Here is an 18956-nt window from a genome sequence, read left to right on the forward strand (position 1 = left end):
CTGCAGAGACTTTGACAAATCCGATTTCACCCCCTGGGTAACGTCATCACGGTGGATAACAATAATACCATATCCACCAACCAATGGTGATATGAAGCACGGTGACTTTAATTCCAAAATCAGATCATTCAGATCAACACAATTAATAACCATACCAGCATGCAAATCAATCAGATAAAACAATTTAAGTTTCACTTATTTGGGCAATGCAATGCATATGCAACACAATCCGATAATGCAATTCAATCAATAATCAACATGTCAATCGAAACACAGTTTAATTCTGAATATAAAATATCAAACAAGTCCAGAAACCCCGCACCTGGTTATGAAAAGCGTATCTCGCACTTATAGTTCGGACGTCTCGAAAGATCCCGCAAAATCTTGCTCAACCGAGCCTACACCTATATTAACATATATACTTAATTAAATATTTGTTCGACGATTGATATGCTTACTTGAGTGATATTATTTTCTATATACTTTCTTTAAGATAATCCATTTTGGAATAAGTGATCAAGCCTTTCTCAATAAATATTAAGCCTTTCGGAGACAATATTAGCACTTCATCAAAATATTATGACTTTGTTTAATTATCACCATACACAATAAATATTAAGCCTTTCGGAGACAATATTAGCACTTTCTCAAAAATATTATGACTTTGTTTAATTATCACCATACTCAATAAATATTAAGCCTTTCGGAGACAATATTAGCACTTCCTCAAAAATATTATGACTTTGTTTAATTATCACCATACTCAATAAATATTAAGCCTTTCGGAGACAATATTAGCACTTCATCAAAATATTATGACTTTGTTTAATTATCACCATACACAATAAATATTAAGCCTTTCGGAGACAATATTAGCACTTCCTCAAAAATATTATGACTTTGTTTAATTATCACCATACTCAATAAATATTAAGCCTTTCGGAGACAATATTAGCACTTCCTCAAAAATATTATGACTTTGTTTAATTATCACCATACTCAATAAATATTAAGCCTTTCGGAGACAATATTAGCACTTCCTCAAAAATATTATGACTTTGTTTAATTATCACCATACTCAATAAATATTAAGCCTTTCAGAGACAATATTAGCACTTCCTCAAAAATATTATGACTTTGTTTACCTATCACCATACACAAAAGAGGGAACAAAGAAAAGAGATCAACACCAAATTAATTTCAGATATTAAGAGAGTGAGAGAAGAACTTACCAATCAACACCTTTGTTTGTTGGATTAGACTAGACAAATCAAAATATTTCTCTAATTTTCGGATTTGAACCAAACCCTAGATAGAAAATCAAGATTAAGATAGAATTGAGAAGAGAATCACTAAATTAACAACCTAGAAGCATAATGGAGATAGATTACTCATCATTTATACAAACATTTCAGATTTGAGCAAAACCCTAGCAATAGAGATAAAATTCAGATTTTTGATGAGAGAGGAGAGAAAGGGAGTACCAATGGGGAAGCTAAATGGCCACTAGAATGAGAGATTCTCAACAATTTCCATTCTTTTCTTCAATTTCTCAAGGTTTCTTGGTGGATTTTTGAGAGAGAAGAGATGATCTCTCCTTCTCTTTCTTTTGGCAGCAAACACACAAGGGAGCAACGAAGGGAGAGAGAGGGTTGAATTGTTTACATGCATTTTGGACATTTTTCAAAATAGACCCTCCACTTGTTTGATATTACTAAAAGAAGAATATACATATATAGATATGTATATAAAAATCTCCATATTTCTTAATAAATCTTTAATTTATGTAAGGTATAAATTTCAAGATTTGATTAAGTCTGACTGTTTCGAAATTTCAGACTAATGTTATGTTATAATTGTTTTAATCTTCAACTCCTAGTTCAACAACAAAATATATATATATTTTTTTATTATGTTTTAAACATTCTCATTATTATTATTATTTTTCTATTATAAAAATTTTCTTAACGTAACATACATATACATATATACATACATACATACATACATACATATATACATATACATATACATATACACATATACATATACACATACACATACACATATACATATATATATACATATACACATACACATACACATATACATATATACAATTTTTTTTTATAAAATCATTTTTTTATAATATATGTATATATGTATATATTATAAATATATACATATATTATATATTATATATATAATATACATATATATACATATATATACATGTAGAGTAAGGCTACGCTACATCGTGAATTAAACGGGGCGTTTTAATTCGCGCTCATATCTCTAGTTTGGAAGTCCAAATAGCCGATCCAAATCATTAGATGTTTAATCTATATTAAAATGTGCTTGGAGACCAAATTTTACATTTTTTTGAATTTTTTTACTATTTATTAAGATGGTTTGAAAATCGCTGTTTTTAATGCTTACCGTCGAACGAAACTTAAACTGGATTTTTGAGGCACTAAACGATATTTTTTTTAAATTCTGATGTTTCCGATGCGACGATGCCCGATGTATCACCGAGACAAAATCAGATCCGTCTCATCCTCCCCTTTTCGAAAAAGTGCTCATACGCGTAAATCCGACTTTTCTAGCCAAAGTTATGGCTGTTTAAAGTTTTTTCAAAAATTAAACTTTGAAAATTCATAACTAACTGTAGAAAAATCCAAATAAGTTGAAATTTATATCAATTCTGTGTCTTTTTGAATGCTCTACATGATGGTGCAATCACTTTTGCAGTTTAGTCCCTGTATCAATCCATACTTGCTGATTTACCAGCAAATGTCAAATTTGATATTTTTAGTGCATTGCACTATACCAGTGGCCTTTGCCTAGTGCTTGGCTGCTGAGTTTGGACTTGATACCATTCCAAAGGACAGAGATCTAATTTGATGTTTGAACATATTTTAGTAGTTCCAAACTACTGTTTTAGTACCATAAATAAAGAGAAGAAGATCAACAAGCTGTCAGAGCTTGAATATTTTTGAATAAAGGCCAAGTTCTTAATTAGTGTTATATTTAGACTTGTGATATCTAACTGAAAAATAAAATCAAAGTTCACCAAAAAAAAAAATAAATAAAATCAAAGTTATAAAGAGTTACGACATCACTTCATAAATATATCATTATTTTTTGGCATACACTCTAAACAAGCAAACTTTTTATTCACAAAATTATTTAAATCAAAATACTAAGATCTCTAAAAAAAAAAAAAAAAAAAAGAGGACCGCCCGTGGGACGGGCGGTCCGCTAGTGCTGTGATCCGCCCATGGGCTAGGCGGTCCGCTTGTGTTTTGGGCCGCCCGTGGACCAGGCGGTCGGGGCATTTATAAAAAAAAATTAAATCAGAGGGTATTTTTAAAAATTTTCTTTTTTTTTTCTAAAGATATTAAAAAAAATGGCCGCATAATACGAAAGTCCTTATACTATCTATAATATACACCTAAGCCTTACTCTTAATTAAATATGCTTAGAAGAAAAAATAATATAATTATTTAAAAGAAATTAACTTTCTTTAAACTAGAAATGGAAGTGACACCGGACCATACTTTATCAAATTGAGTTCGAGTTCGGACAGTGTTTTTGTCTGATTTGCTTCAAGTGCACTATTTATGAAATCCAAATTGAGTGCAATAAATATCAAACCTACTCGGCTCCCATCCCAACCACATCTATTTATACAGAGAAGGGTTCAAATGCCTCCATGTTTTTGTGCCTCCATCATGCCTCCATCTCTCTCCATCATTTTCAAAGTTCAAACAGTCGATCCGAACTGCTCAACTTAACCTCCATACTAAAATATGTTTGGAGACCAAATTTTATATTTTTAGGAATTTTTTTACTATTTTTTTTACATAGGTACAAAAATACTGTTTTTAGATGGTTCAGATTTACTGATTTTGTACCTATCTAAAAAAATAGTAAAAAAATTCCTAAAAATATAAAATTTGGTCTCCAAACATATTTTAGTATGGAGGTTAGGTTGAGCGGTTCGAATCGACTGTTTGAACTTTGAAAATGATAGAGAGAGATGGAGGCATGATGGAGGCACAAAAACATGGAGGCATTTGAACCCTCCTCATTTTTATATCTAATCTATCTACTAATATATTTAATTTTGAATGGAACGGTCATTGTTATGGAGTGTTCATCAGTTGGTTTAAATAGTTTTAAACTGAATCGAGAGAATTCAGATTAAATGATTCGGTTTTTTGGTTAAATGGATCAGTTTGTTTTTTTGGTTAAATGAGTTGGTTTGGTTCATTTTTAAAAATTGATTAAATTGTTCAATTCAGTTTAGAAATTTTGAAATTAGTTAGCTAAACTGACTGAAATTTTTAAAACCGTTCTCCGTCTGAACCAAATGTTAAAAAATATTCAAAAATTATGACATGACGTATACTGTTTGGCTCAGTTTAAAACCGATTAGCACAATTTTCTAAATCCAACTTAAAGAAAATTTCAAAAAAATAACAAAATTTGTTTATTCTTATGATTAATCTTCTTATTCGATCTGTTAGATCGGTTTTATTTTGGTCGATAAATTTATTTTAATCGGTTCGGTCATATTTTTAAAAATTGAATAAAATTTTAATTTTCTATTTATTTTGATTTTAACCGAACTGAACAGATTAATACTTATAGTTATTGTAGCTTTAATATTGGAACTTTAACACTTCCTTGGTACTTCGTATTCATACGATATGAATCTGTATTCATATCTGATTATCAAAGATGAATTCCACTGACAAGAGTGCAAACGGTTCGGAATTTCGGATACGGATCATTATTGATAAAATTATATTGATATCCGCTTTTATTTTTCGATTGATACGCATATTAAACAGATATAAATATAAATAAGATATTAAATTAAATATCCGTTTCTCAATACTATTATTTATTAAAAATATTAATATTTATAATATTTATCTAATTACAACAGTAAATAATAAAAATATTTTATAATATATAAAAATTACAAATAAAGCTAGCATGCACTACGCTCATCAAACTTTTTTTGATAAATATAACTTATAAAATTATTGAATTGGTTTCAAACGACATATGTAAACATTTGAAACTGATCTACTTCACGAGTAATACATGTATATAATTTTTTTTTCAAAATTTCAAATTCATTTAGTATAAAATCAAACGGTAAAAAAATAATTAAAAATAAATGAATTAAAATAATTCATAAATCTTCATTTTTTTTACCGCTTAATTTATTACTAAATAAATTCAAAAAATTTGTATGTACACTCATCACTTGTTCAATTGTTTAAATTATCATTTGAAGCCAAATAAAATCAATAAATTTTGGAGTAATAAATTTATTGAAGCTTTACTTTTGAACTACATGGTGTATAGGGGCATTCATCGGTTTGGTTCGGTTGAAACTGAACTGAACTAAGCAAACCAAGTTATAATTCGGTTTAAAAAATAGAACTGAACCGAACCAGAAATTTATTTATATTTGTTTGGTTTGTTCGGTTCAAACCGGAATATATTATTTTTTAGGGGAGAATTTCATATATACTACTCAAAAAATGTAAAATTACGTATTTACCATTCAAATTTCTATAATTACATATTTACCATCTAAAAATATAATAACTCACATATTTGCTCAATTAATAAAAAAATGATATTAGTTTAGTTTAATATTATATAAAATATAATTAATAAGTTATTTAGTCTCTTCTTCTTTTGCGCACTGATTTCTCTCCCCTCTTTTTTGATGTAACTTCCTATTTTTGCTTAAACTCTCTCATCATCTCATCTCCCCCGCTTAAACTCGAAAAAAAGGGGCAACAATCTCGGATTTAAGGATTCCAACTCCAGCTTGATTGTCTAAAAACAGGGTAACCACTCCAACTTTCCAACAAAATAATTCATACTAAATTCTACGTTGATACCGCAACTCGTTATCAAAGTACTAACTGAGTTTGAGAATCTGTGTTTTGTTACTGACTCAGTTTGGAATATCTGTTTTTAATATTTTATATTAGGTATAAAGGAGAATGGTTCTAAGGAATGAAAGATAGGGTGCTAATTTAATCCTTGATTAATTATAGTTTTAAGAAGATTAAACATAATTAATATGAGTTTGGGTATATTTGATATATACTAAAGTTATATTGGATAAATATGTGAGTTATTGGATTTTTAGATGGTAAATATGTAATTATAAAAATTTGGATGGTAAATATGTTATTTCATAGTTTTTGAGTGGTATATATGAAATTCTCTCTATTTTTTTATTTAAAGCAATTGATTTGTAATAAACTGAAGTATATTAAAAAATAAATTGGCGTATTAAAAAATAAACCGAAGTATGTAAAGCAATTGATTAAGAAATAAATCAGAGTATTAAAAAATAAATTGAGGCAGTTCGGACCAAATTCATAATATATAAAAATTCGATTAATTCGGTTATTTTGGTTTTAAAAATTGTCAAACCGAACTGAATCGAAGTTATAATTCGGTTTTAAAAAACAAAGCGAATTGAACCATTAAACTGAAAAAACCGAACCATTTGGTCCAAACTAAACCGGACCCAATAAACACCTCTAGGCTCTAGCGGTATATAATAGTTAAAATTTAAAAGCATAACGTTACCGACGGATAATATTAATACCGTTTCCTCTGCATTAACTCAAAAGGGTATCTTTTGAGTTAATGAATCTCAACCATCTGATTTGTTTCAAGATTCGTGTGGACAAGATCTACACTAATATTAAAGGACTCCTATATTATAAACAGGAGCCGGATTGGCTCCGTTCAAAATCAAACGGTTGGGATTAATTAACTCAAAAGATGCCCTTTTGAGTTAATGCAGAGGATACGCATTGGTTTCTTCACACGCCGACACGTCCTCTCTCTTCTTCTGTTGGTTCCGTATGGATTCCCGTGTCAGACCCTCTCTCTCTTATTATGTCAAAGGTGGACAGGTGTCTTCTCTCTTCTCTTTCTTTTTTTTTTTACCCTCGGTGGAATCTTCGCTCCTCCTCTTAATTTCTTCTCTCTTCCAACGATTTAGTTTTCTTTTGTTCCTCACACCACAGCTCCATTTCTTTTGTTTCTACTTCTACTGCTGGTAATTAATATATCAACTCCTCTTCTCTGTTTCTTTATTTACTCTGTTTCATTATTGCAATGAACTTATATTTTGTTGCTCTGTGAGAGAAATAATGCATGGCTAGTGTATTTCTTACTTTTTTTTGTGGGTGTTGATGTCATTTTAATTTTTTTTTAATAATTATAACACATTTTACAAAAAAAAAATGAATAATATTTTTTAAATTATTGACCTTTTTTTTGTTTAGTGAGATGCATTTTAATCTTAATCAATTCATTAATAACCATATAATAAGTTGGTAATGCTACTTGCATGCAGGTTGAAATTGATTACAAATTATTAATGGAAAAACCTCAGCTCCAAATAAGCAGAGATAATATTGATTTGAATCATGATTATCTCATCAACTTGCCAGCTGATCTAAAAGAGAAAATTTTACTGAAACTTCCACTGAAAGAGGTCGTCAGAACAAGCATCCTTTCGAGCAAGTGGATTGATTCATGGACTTGGATTCCAAATTTGGTCTTTGAAGAAAATTCTACCGAGTCAGGTTTTATTAAAATGGTCGACCAAGTATTACGGGTTCATCAGGGTCCGATTAAAATATTCAAACTTGATAGTAAGCATGATTGCAATGAGGCGATAGGCCGATGGATGCTTATTTTGTCAAGAAATAATATCAGTGATCTAGAGCTAAGTTTTTGTTTTAACAAAAAATGCTATATTCCTTTCCGATTCATCTCTTGCCTTGCGTTAGAACGCGTGAATCTATCATATTGCATTTTCAATGTTCCTCGGTTTTTCAATGGCTTTCCTTTTTTACACACACTTCACCTCTCTTATTTTTCTATGCCAGGGTTCGGCATAGAGAAATTGGTTTCGAATTGCCCTTTGCTACATCACTTGACACTTCATTTATTTCTCCAACAAGGTTGCCTTCGGATCCTCGCACCAAACCTCGTTTCTTTGGATATTATGGGTGAATTTCATGATATCTATTTGGAAACTCCGAAATTGGCCTTGGCATGCGTTTATCTCAATCCAGTTAATCAAGATTTTCAAAAGTTAAGCGGAGCAAAACATAGCAAGGAAAGCAACATTACACGTGCTCTCGGTCACCTTTCTAACATTCAAAACCTAAAGATAACTGGTGCTTTCTCTGATGTAAGATTCATATATTTGAACTTTTGTACAAAATGGTTATATTCTAATTAATAAATCCTCAAAATAATAATAAAAGGAACTGATACTGGTAAAGAATTGTCTGATGCTGTAATATTATGACTTATTTTTGACTTGATGTTTATGATTTCTACTTCTCTTTGCAAGTACTTGGCCATGGGACCTATTCCGGAGAATCTACCAGTTATCTTCAATAATTTGACAGAGATTTCTCTGGAGCTACGTATTGGCCCGGATGAGATTGCGACTGCTCTTTGCTTGTTGCAAAATGCACCCAACTTAAAAGAACTCTGTATAGAGGTCCAATACTTCTCTACAAGTTATATATGATTTAATCAATTTTCTATTTTCGTTTTATATTCCTTTTTAGATTTTGGGGGCAGAACTGAATGCTCAGTTATTTGCAACAGAGATTTTGGGGGCAGAACTGAATTTGAACCGTAAAGTTGTGGGTCTCACTTATGCGGTACCTTGAAACGATACGGACTCGTTAACTGAGCCCCTTTCTTTTGTAAAAAAATATGTTTGATGTGTTGGATTTTAGCTAAAATTGCTACAAATAAGCTTATTGACCCCCATAATTCCCATAAACATATGTTATCAGCAAATTAATTAATTACATCTTTCTATTTATTCACACTGTCTAATCATACCACTGACATGGCTTCTTATTTTTATTTTTTTTAACCAATTTTCAGTTTTATGCTTTTGGGGATCAAGGGCATGTTCAAGGTTTATGGGAATCAAAAGCAATCAGAGATTGCTTGTTTAAGTGTCTGGAGTTTGTATCCGTTACTTATGAGCACGGCAACGAGTTGTCCTTACAATGCTCCAAGTCGATGCTAGAATTTGCGGAATTTGTGTTAATCACTGCACCTCTGTTAGAGAAATTCCATGTCACTGAGTTAGGCGATGACACAGTATTTTCTCAGATGCTCGAGTTGCCAAAGTTATCAGAGAAATGTAAAGTTGTTTTTTCTGAGGGAGGTGATGAAGAGAGTGATGAAAATGTTTTTACAAAGGGAGTTGATGAATGAATAGTGGTGACATTTTAAGAAAAAAAAATGTTTTGAGGGAATATCATGCACTTTGCACTTCTATGTTAGGTTTAATTTATGTGTTAGTTAGTATTTGCACTTTATGATCAGTTATTATATTGGAGCACTTGATTTTCTTTCTGACACTGATGGACCAGTATGTACTATCTGCAATAGTAACAAGATTTACGAATTATTTGCTAATAATTTGGATTTGAGCTATTGGCGAATTAATCATTCCACGTATTATTCAGTTTCTTGAATTTTTTTCCAAATTATTCACAAACTTTACAAACATTTTTTTTTAAATTTTACGAATTATTCGTGAATTTTTTACAAAATTCCGTCATTTTTTTCCTTTTTTGCTCTCTTGTACATGAGATTATTTTTTTTATTTTTGCTCTGAATGTATAATTCGGAATTATTTTTGAATTATGAATTTTAACTCCGCCGAATCTTTTTCAAATCATTAAGTTGTTGCTATGCTGTGCTATCTGTTCCATTGAAGCTTAGTATATAAAATTAACAAATGTTTCATATATGCTTGAGAACGGATGCAAATTTCTTTGTTGTCCAAATGACAAAAAAGTAGGCCTAACATGCCAATCCAATTTTTATTTTGATGCTCCATAAATCTTTGAACATTAGAATTGGTGGCCACAGAGATCACACTATCTTGTACAAATTAAGTAATGTAAAACACCCAAATGTGAATCTTTGTATGATATGAATTTCCAAAAAAAATGTACACTAAAGGGGTACTGTCACACCTCAAACCAGGAATTCTGGATTAAGGTGTGATCAACCTCGCATCGTGCTTAATTAATCATTAAGCATGCAAGGCTAATCATAAATAATAAATCAAACAGCAGCGGAAGCAAAATAATATAAATGTCAAGCATCAGTCACATAGCAAATAAATAAACATACACATACATAACATATAATTCGATCCATCTCGGATCCAAATAACACCATCTATAGAAGGGGATACATGATCTATCGAGCCCGTATATATAACACAGGAAATACGGGACTCGTAAACCTAATCAAAAGCCTAACCCTAACTAGGTCAAGTGGTATGGCCCTCGGGGACAGCTCCTGACATCTCATGCTGCGGACCGCCAGAACCTGTACCTAAAACCCACGAAACAACTTGTGGGTGAGCGACGAATCGCCCAGTATGTGACCCAGAATTATCCCCTCAGGGATCCTCTACGGTCGAAGCACTTTTATTTATAAAATGAATACAATTAAAAATATGCACATGTGTGAACCTATATTAATAGCTAATAGAATTTTCAATACTTTTGAATGATGCCATGATACAATTATTATATTATGCCAACATGCGAAATAAACCCAAAATAAAATCAAGGTGTAATATCGGATATAAATCAAGTCGGAATCCAGTACTCCTTGCACTGTGTGCCCAAATACAATAATAATAATAATAATATGGATAAAGTAATCACCCCGTGCCGTGCCAATAGGATAAAAAAGATCCAAACAATATAATCCAAGGACTGTGATCAGAGTGCAATGATACACGTTGCCTAGTGACATCGAGCATTGCTCCACAAGATAATAGCACACTAGCCGATGGTTATATCAAATCCAATGTGTCATCCCGCCTAACGATTCATCACCCAAACATATCTAATAGGAGAAATCATACAATGCAGGTCGTAAAAAGTTAATCTCTTCCCTCATGAGCAGGAGAGAACTCTACCGTCCGGCCAGACCAATAGAAATCAAGGGCTCGACTCGAGCTCGACCCCGTGCATCAAGGCTCGCCGACCTTATGCACTTGCACTTCATTCCTCAAGACCCGCATTGGGCCTTGGGAACTTCCGTTCTAGACAAAGTAGCTCCTAATGTAGGGAAGGAATAAATTCCCGAATCATATCGTGCCACAGAACTCGAGATCGGAACTGCTCACGTCAAATAGTAAAATTATCGAAAATGATACATAATCAAGTTTATACATATAATATAATCCTAAAGCCATCCAAGGATCAAGTGACCCTCAGCTCAGTGGCTGTCGGGCCGTCCCATGCCAAGTGACACCAAGACGGAACGAAGTCACTCGGCTCTGCTCAGCTCTTACCAATGCATGCGTATTCACGTATTATAATAATTATATATTGTCTTCCACGAGAAAGAGACAACTAATAACCTAATATTCTAATAATATATTTATAATATTATTTAATTATTCTACTCCTAAAATACAGTAAATTCAAGTTTTTTTTAAGGTTTATGCAAATCTAACTACAGTGCAGAAAGGATAAACATGCTCTACAGTTTTAATGCATCTACTTAAAAATAAAGTGCGGATGTCAGGTCAGATGGATCGACTGGTAAGAGTACGCCTACGAAAAGAATAATTCAGATATCCCACACCTGTAGGGCTGGAGTCTCTGTCGCTAATAATCAGCGTGCTCCGCGTATGCTCCGAACTGCAGGTCAGTCAAATCGATCCACGGATCGGACTCGTACGGAGTCGACTGATTTGAAATTACGAAATTATAACTAATTAAGATCTACTCTAAATTATTCTAACCCTCGCCCCAATTAATGTGTAAGTCAAATTCTCGATTATTTCAATTTTATAAAGATTACCAATTCAGTCAGTCTGACTGAACTGGTTAGTCAGATATTAATTATTTACTTTGATCTAAATCAATCTAATTTAATTCCAAAATAATTTATATTTTTAATAATTTAATTTGAAGATAAATTGCTTGTAAAAATTCTAATGTCGAAATATTCGCAAAAATAATTATTTGTGAGTTAAGGTAATTTTGTACGTGTTTTATCTACATAATATATCCTAACTACTTATCTATTTGATTTATTTTAACTTATCTATAATTATTTTAATCGATCGAAATGTAGTTTTGAAAGTTAGTTTGTTATTAAAAATGTCTAATGCTACTATTTTTATAAAGTGCATAAATTTTGTAGTCATTGCTAAACTAGTTAGTAGTATAATGTGTTTTTAGTTATTTATAATTTAGATATGTAATTTGATTTGCAAAATTTTAGAAAATGAATTTTTTTACCTATTTTACGTGTTTTCTAATTATTTCTAAGTCGAGCAATTCGTTATTTTATAACTACTCTAATTCTACGTGTAATTAGTCGTTTCAAATCTAAGTCAAAAATATATATTTTTTGTTGCTAATTAATTGTTCTTTATTAATTTAACAACGAGTTTTCATATAAGTCCGAAAACATTTAAATGTTATAAACTTTAAAATTTGTTAATTATACTTTTATTTTATTATGTGTTGGGTGTTTTAAATTTATTACCTTATAAAAATAAAATAAGTCATAATAAAATCCAACTATTCCGATTCGAGTTAAAAAAAAAAATACGTTTGTTAATTTATTATTCTAACCAATTAGTAACTTGTTAACTTTTAATTTTTTTTTTGAATTAAAAATTCGTACATGTTATTTTATTTACTTGAGCGCCGAAATACGTTATTTACTCGTTAACCTAATTATACCGCTAGTTCATCGTTTTATAAATATGTATAAAACAAATACTTGTGTTTGTTAATTAATTTTTCTTATTAATTAACAATGTATAAAATTACGTTTTCGAAATTAAAACTTGGTAACGCAAATTTTTAATTTAACTACGGGTTGGGTGTTTTAATTAACAATTTCATTCCAGATTTTCATATAGACCCCTCCTTTTAATTAATTTATACAACAAGGGCAATTAGCATATCACCCCCCCTAAATTTCAGAAATTACATCAAGGGCCCTGCAAATCATATACTGGTAAAACCAATGCCATACACTACCAGTAACTCAAGGCACGAAGGCCAGCAAAACAGAACAGAACAAGGCAACAGGTCAAAGGGCGAAACACCCAGCCAAACAAAACAGAGCAAGGAAACAGGTCAAGGCAAACAGAACCAGGACAGAGCAAGGCAAGCACAGACAAGGCAACAGGTCAGAGGGCAAGGAAACACAGCCACGTGCATTGGCTTGCCGGGAAAATCAACAACCCGAGCAAGCCACAATTCTAACGATTATAACTTGACAAGGCACAGATCAATCAAATAAAACGAGGCATTTCGAAAGATTGCCCGAATAAGCAAAGGAAGAGATGGAGATGAAAAACAGTCGGTTCAAAGCACGGCTCGCGTCTCGGCCGTCTAAATCGATTTTTCGCACAATTGAAATGCCTGTTTCTTAGAAATGCCTCAAGAACAACCAACAGCACAGATTCACAATCACAACAGAAAATCGAATTTAAAATAGGGTTTTTCTCAACACATGAGAGAGAGGCAGAAAGAATGAGAGAGAGAGCCTAAAAATCCATCAAACAAGTAATATATAGGTTGAAATTACCAATCCTTCTGCCAAAGGACGGAACAAGGCATCCAAAGTCGCAAGGGGGGCGTGGGTTTCACTGACAAGCGACGGGACGACGCGTACGGCGTTGAAGAGAAAGAGAGCGGGGAAAAACTTGAAACCGAGATCCTTCTCCTGGAAGGGAAAGAAATGGAGAGGGGAGCGAGGGGGTGGGCTCGTCGCTTCAGAGACAAAAGAGAGGAGAGGCTTTTGCCCTCTGTTTTGCGCGAACAGGAGAGGAAGAAGAAGACAGGGAGAAACTCTCAAGGGCGGACCCGAACTCCCAATTCAATTGGGTTAAATCCATTTCTCAATTCAAAATAGAATAAATGCATGGCTTAGAGATTTGTGCAGCAAGATTTGAACGGTGGAGATTTTCCAAAGAATCAAGTTATTCATTGATTAATATGTATATGGTGCGATTTGACAGGAAGCAAAAGCATAGTATAAAAATTTATTTAGTGTAGCCAAAAATTAACTTGTTCAATGGTTTAAATAAATTCTGATTTCCAATATACGGTTTCAATTTACTATTTTAAAATGCATTATGTTATAAATAATTTGGGTTAAGGTCTCGTAAAATTTTCATAATGTCGTATAAATATTTTCAAGCGTTTATAATTCGATTTTACAATCCGAATAATTTGATTTCAGAATTCGAATAAATCGATATCGGATAATATATATGTGTATATATATAAATATCAAATCAAATCATTATAATTCTCAAATAAACGAAATTGGTAACTTTTATATAATTTATCTCGTACGAAAATTTTGTATAATTATTCTCCTAATTAGAACTCAATATAACTATTTATTTACATGAATTAATTTGATTTGATTTATTTTCTATCTTAGTTTCATGATTGTAACGAATCTTTGATTTACCAATTTGCCGGATGTTTACAATTTATTTATAATGCCATATTTTATTTTATGTTTTAATCCTCTAAATTTTAATGTACATAATTTCATGATTCATTTATATTTCGAAATTTTAGATTCATTTTAATTGGTTAGAAAATTTTCTGAACGATTGTTTTTAAAAAAAAATATTTTATTTAAGCGAAAATGATCGATTTTGCAATTTAATCAAGTTTTAAAATTTTGGAATATAACAACCTCCCCCCCAAATTAAAAGTTCGTCCCGAACGTCTGGGACTACTTCATCGATGCAATAACTGCGAGTATCATTCTCGCATCTCATCCTCGAGCTCCCAAGTCGCCTCTTGTGGAGTATAATACTCCTACTGCACTAGTACTCGACGAATATTCTGCCTCCGTAGCTGTGTATTATGTTCGTCCAGAATACGTATCGGATGGGCCTCGTGGGTCAGATCCTGAGCGACTTGTAACGGCTCGTGCTCCAAAACATGCGTCTTATCTCTCACATAGCGTCGCAGTTGAGACACGTGAAAGACGTCATGTAAACTAGCAAGAGATGGGGTAATGCAAGTCGGTACGCGGTACTACCGACTCGCTCAAGAATCATATAACATGTTGTTCGATCAATTAAATATAGATAATCAAGTCCTCCTAATATAGAAGAGATTTATGTTAGAATAAATTAATTTGACTCATGTATCTCACGTAGACTAAGAATAAATTAATTAAATTCAAATTAATTTTAGGTACATTGAATTCAATTTGTCGTAGTTCTTTTTTTTTTTCCTTCTTTTTTTTTTTCCTTCTTTTTTTTTTTGAAATATATGAGTCATGTAGACAACCCATTAAGTGGTAAGTGAAAAATTTACAAAGAACGCAAATGGTCTGATAGAAGTTTTGAGAGGATTATTAAGAAGACTTCTGGTGGATTAAAATTAATGATTTAATAGTTGATAGATTTCATAAGATTGAACCTAAAGAAGGTGTAATCACATAAACAAAATATGAATGTTCAATTTAGTTAAGAGTATATAATAATGAACTTACTATTATATAACGGAGTATGATTTAGCCAGATTTACTAAAATGGTAAATAATTTTTTTAAATTTGTCTATTGCTAAATGTGAAAATTAAGTGCTTTTGCTTTAAGAAAAGCTAATTTTTTCAAGTAATCAAGCTGTCCATTGATAATTATTTTTATCAATCAAAGTCAAATGGAAACAAGTGAGAAGAAAAAAAACATGCCATAACTTAGATCAATCAAGACTCCAAGCATACACAAATGCAAGCTCGTGTGGAATATATTTAATTTTGAACTCAATTTACTGTGAAAATGAGATGAGCTTCTAAAAGGAATCATCTCAAACCGATATTGTATAAATAAATAAATAAATATATATATATATATATATATATATATAAGTTTAAGGGATAGAAATAGTTATTATGAGAACACCAGAGTCAGTTGTTATATGAATCCACCTAGCATTGACAGTTTAACACCCACATTAAATTATTACATAATAAATTGCGTAAGAAAATATATCCACATTTTAAAAGTAGAGAGATTCAATCAAGGGAAACGTTATGGTTGGAATTCCACTTATTTGGTGGTAATATCATGCATCCTGTACTTGAGTTCGTATCTTGAAATCCTGTGGCACGGACTCCAACTTCAACTCGGTCAGGTGCTGTACCTCCGGAGGAAGCGCCCGCAACTTCGGGCAGCTGCATATTTTGAGGTAGGTTAGCTTCGGCATAGATTCCTTCATTACTTCCCAAACCTCAAGCTCAGTTAACTGAGACAACTCCAACTTCTGCAGGAGGATGAATCCTCCTGCCGGACATATCATCTTTCTCCCGAGATAAGAGTGCTGCAACAGTCACAGCTTCTTTAGGTTTTCCAGCTTCCCCAATTCCAGCAGCGGGTCTTCCGAAAGCATGGAACCGGAAAACGTGAGCTTTATAAGGTGTGGCGGGAACAAGTCCGCTTTAATGGCAACGCTCTCCAACCATTTTCCCTCCAAGTACAAGGACTGTAAATTGCGGTAACTTGGCAGTGGTCTCATGTCCACAATCTCCAACGGGATCCTATCACCTTTTAACCCGAGGGAGACCAGGGACGATAGAGTTGTCAGTACTTTCGTCACAGTGTCCCAATCTGTAAACGGGTTCTCCAGACCCAATCTCCGTAGGTTGGTTAATGTAGGTAATTTCTTCTCCCATGTTTTTAAAACCAGTACCCATTGAAGGGTTTGGAGATTTTCAAGTTTCGCTGAGGATGTCAGTCCATTTGCTGGTTTGCTCAATTCTACATGCCTCAGTGTACCTATTTTCCATAATGAACTATGAGGCTCCATTGGAGTGCCTTGCAGATCCAAGGTTTCAAGGTTCAACAATCGGCCAAATGAACGAGATTCTACATGCAAGTATTTGCAATTCCTAAACCCTAGGTATTTCAGGTTGATCAACCGGTTGAGTCCCCTTAGTTCTATGCTTTCTTGCACACTTTCAATATGTATTACCTTAAGCAACCTAAATTCAGAAAAATTGGGTAAAAGTTCTCCAAAAAAGAGGAAAGAACGGGTTTTGGGATGTATATCTTTCATGAGCTCAGAACTGCAAAACTGAAGTGAGTTACGCCGTGTTGACGTCGGCTGATGTAAACCTTGTCCTTTTGAGAAAACCGTGATAAAGTTATCCTCTTCAGCTTCATGTTCTGCTAAGTCGCGAAGAAGATTATGAACTCTGCAATACTTGATGGAACCATCAGTGTATCTGCTTGATACTTCAACCATACAACTACAATAATAATGGTATACAAAGTAATCAATACAAAAATAGTCTTAATGATTTTTTCTTTCTTTTATCCCTCAAGATTTACATCCAGATTCACGACTGTCATCTCTTATTTTCCTTCTTTGTTTCTATTATGTACCCTTATTTGTGACTAATAAGAGCAGATGATTGAGACTTGATCCACCTCATTACTTCCTTATGAGGAAGAACTAATTAATAATTAAGATTGAGTTTCGAATGCTATAAATGAGTAATGATTTACTTCGAATTCATTCAGAATTTTTACTTAAAAATGTAATGAATTTCAGGATTCAAATAATAATTTTTGCTTCTAGATAAAATTTAGGATAGCTAAGTAGCATTATTCATGATTCCTTAATCATGAGTTTCTAATCGACGCAGAAAAGTAAGTTGTGTCATTTGGCTGCTTAATTAAGAAGATATAGCTGTGCTCATTGGGCATTGGACCTACTTTTGGGTCCAATGAGATCTATAACCGTCCGATCTGCATCAGGATTGTGTGTACGGATTTTAAAGCAGAGCGCACACATTTAATGCAGATCGGATAGCTATTGAGCCCATCGAACCAAAATAGATCCGATGGACATGGGACCTACTCTGAATTCTTACAATAAAGATAAGAGAATTAATGTGATAACCACAACCTTTGAACAAGCTCATCCAAGCAATCCTCAGCAGCTTCCTCCATAGTTCTGCTGGCTGTACATGGTATGAAACCTTCTGCTGTCCACATTCAGATTAGTTGTTTCGCAGAGATCTCGTAGTCTATAGGAAAAGAAGCAAAATATTTGAAGCCCGTCTTAAGATGGTGTGGCATGTCTTCGTAGTTCAAGGCCACGACGTCCATGCAATGGTTCCCGTTCGAGTGCCAATCCATTGTTCGCAACACTCTCTCCCATGCAGTATAGGACGGCTCTTTAGTGGAGAGGATACCACCTGCCACAATCAATGCCAGAGGTAATCCATTACATTTCTTTGGTAGCGATTTCCCGACCTCGAGGAGATCAGAGCTGATTTCACTCGGGTTTTGAAATGGGAGAGCCTTTTGAAGGAGAAGGTCCAGGCTTTCTTTCTCGTTTAACAAGCCGAGTTGATAAGGTTCCATTGTAGGGTCCGCCCCTATAGCAACACCCCAACTTCGATTCGGCAAGTCATCAGCACACGGCTCCCATTCTTTTCATCAGGTAATGCTAATATCAGTAGATCCCACAAATCTCCATCCCATACATCATCCATGATAATAAGATATCGTTTTCCTCTTAACAAACTTCTGAGCTCGCGCGTCAATGAGATGGCGCTCGTCTTGCACCTTTGGTTCAGAAAAAATGAGGTTGCTTATCATTTTTCTCAATATGTCAGATAAATTGTAATCTCGTGAGATCGTCAACCATATATGATAGTCGAATGCTGCCTTGGCACTGCATATATAAACAAAAATAGAAATTAGATTGGTTGCAATTGAGTTCTTCTACACGGTGGTCTTATTATCTGTTATTTATTCAAAGACAACCTTTATAATTAATTTGATAGGTGAGATACATATATAATGGTTCAT

At 32.9% G+C, this 18956-nt stretch overlaps 4 protein-coding genes across 4 annotated transcripts in view; 1 reads left to right on the forward strand and 3 right to left on the reverse strand.

Annotated features, from left to right (window-relative positions):
- The window catches only part of LOC144549417 (protein transport protein sft2-like), a 67096-nt gene that overhangs the window by 17050 nt on the left and 31090 nt on the right, over positions 1 to 18956 (reverse strand). The window lies entirely within an intron of this gene.
- On the forward strand, positions 7102 to 9321 carry LOC144549415 (F-box/FBD/LRR-repeat protein At1g13570-like). The gene is made up of 4 exons (XM_078298142.1): positions 7102 to 7114; positions 7415 to 8260; positions 8426 to 8578; positions 8977 to 9321. The coding sequence occupies exons 2-4, from the start codon at positions 7439 to 7441 to the stop codon at positions 9313 to 9315; spliced, it is 1314 nt and encodes a 437-aa protein (XP_078154268.1). The 5' UTR covers positions 7102 to 7114; positions 7415 to 7438; the 3' UTR covers positions 9316 to 9321.
- Positions 16270 to 18371, reverse strand: LOC144549416 (disease resistance protein RPP13-like). The gene is made up of 2 exons (XM_078298143.1): positions 18046 to 18371; positions 16270 to 17383 (listed from the first exon to the last, which is right to left on the reverse strand). The coding sequence occupies exons 1-2, from the start codon at positions 18132 to 18134 to the stop codon at positions 16465 to 16467; spliced, it is 1008 nt and encodes a 335-aa protein (XP_078154269.1). The 5' UTR covers positions 18135 to 18371; the 3' UTR covers positions 16270 to 16464.
- On the reverse strand, positions 18135 to 18506 carry LOC144549296 (putative disease resistance RPP13-like protein 3). Its single transcript, XM_078298015.1, has one exon. The coding sequence runs from the start codon at positions 18504 to 18506 to the stop codon at positions 18135 to 18137; it is 372 nt and encodes a 123-aa protein (XP_078154141.1).

Source organism: Carex rostrata, chromosome 35, assembly GCF_964058835.1.
Source record: "Carex rostrata chromosome 35, lpCarRost1.2, whole genome shotgun sequence".
In the NCBI taxonomy this organism is placed as follows: domain Eukaryota; kingdom Viridiplantae; phylum Streptophyta; class Magnoliopsida; order Poales; family Cyperaceae; genus Carex; species Carex rostrata.

Bases quoted from the DNA above. Each gene is read 5' to 3' on its own strand.
- LOC144549416 (XM_078298143.1), bottom strand. From the start codon at position 18,134: ATGTGGACAGCAGAAGGTTTCATACCATGTACAGCCAGCAGAACTATG. The intron at 17,384-18,045 runs GTTGTGGTTATC...TTATTATTGTAG, and splicing joins TTGGATGAGCTTGTTCAAAG to TTGTATGGTTGAAGTATCAA.
- LOC144549415 (XM_078298142.1), top strand. From the start codon at position 7,439: ATGGAAAAACCTCAGCTCCAAATAAGCAGAGATAATATTGATTTGAAT. The intron at 8,261-8,425 runs GTAAGATTCATA...TCTCTTTGCAAG, and splicing joins TAACTGGTGCTTTCTCTGAT to TACTTGGCCATGGGACCTAT. The intron at 8,579-8,976 runs GTCCAATACTTC...ACCAATTTTCAG, and splicing joins TAAAAGAACTCTGTATAGAG to TTTTATGCTTTTGGGGATCA.
- LOC144549296 (XM_078298015.1), bottom strand. From the start codon at position 18,506: ATGGAACCTTATCAACTCGGCTTGTTAAACGAGAAAGAAAGCCTGGAC.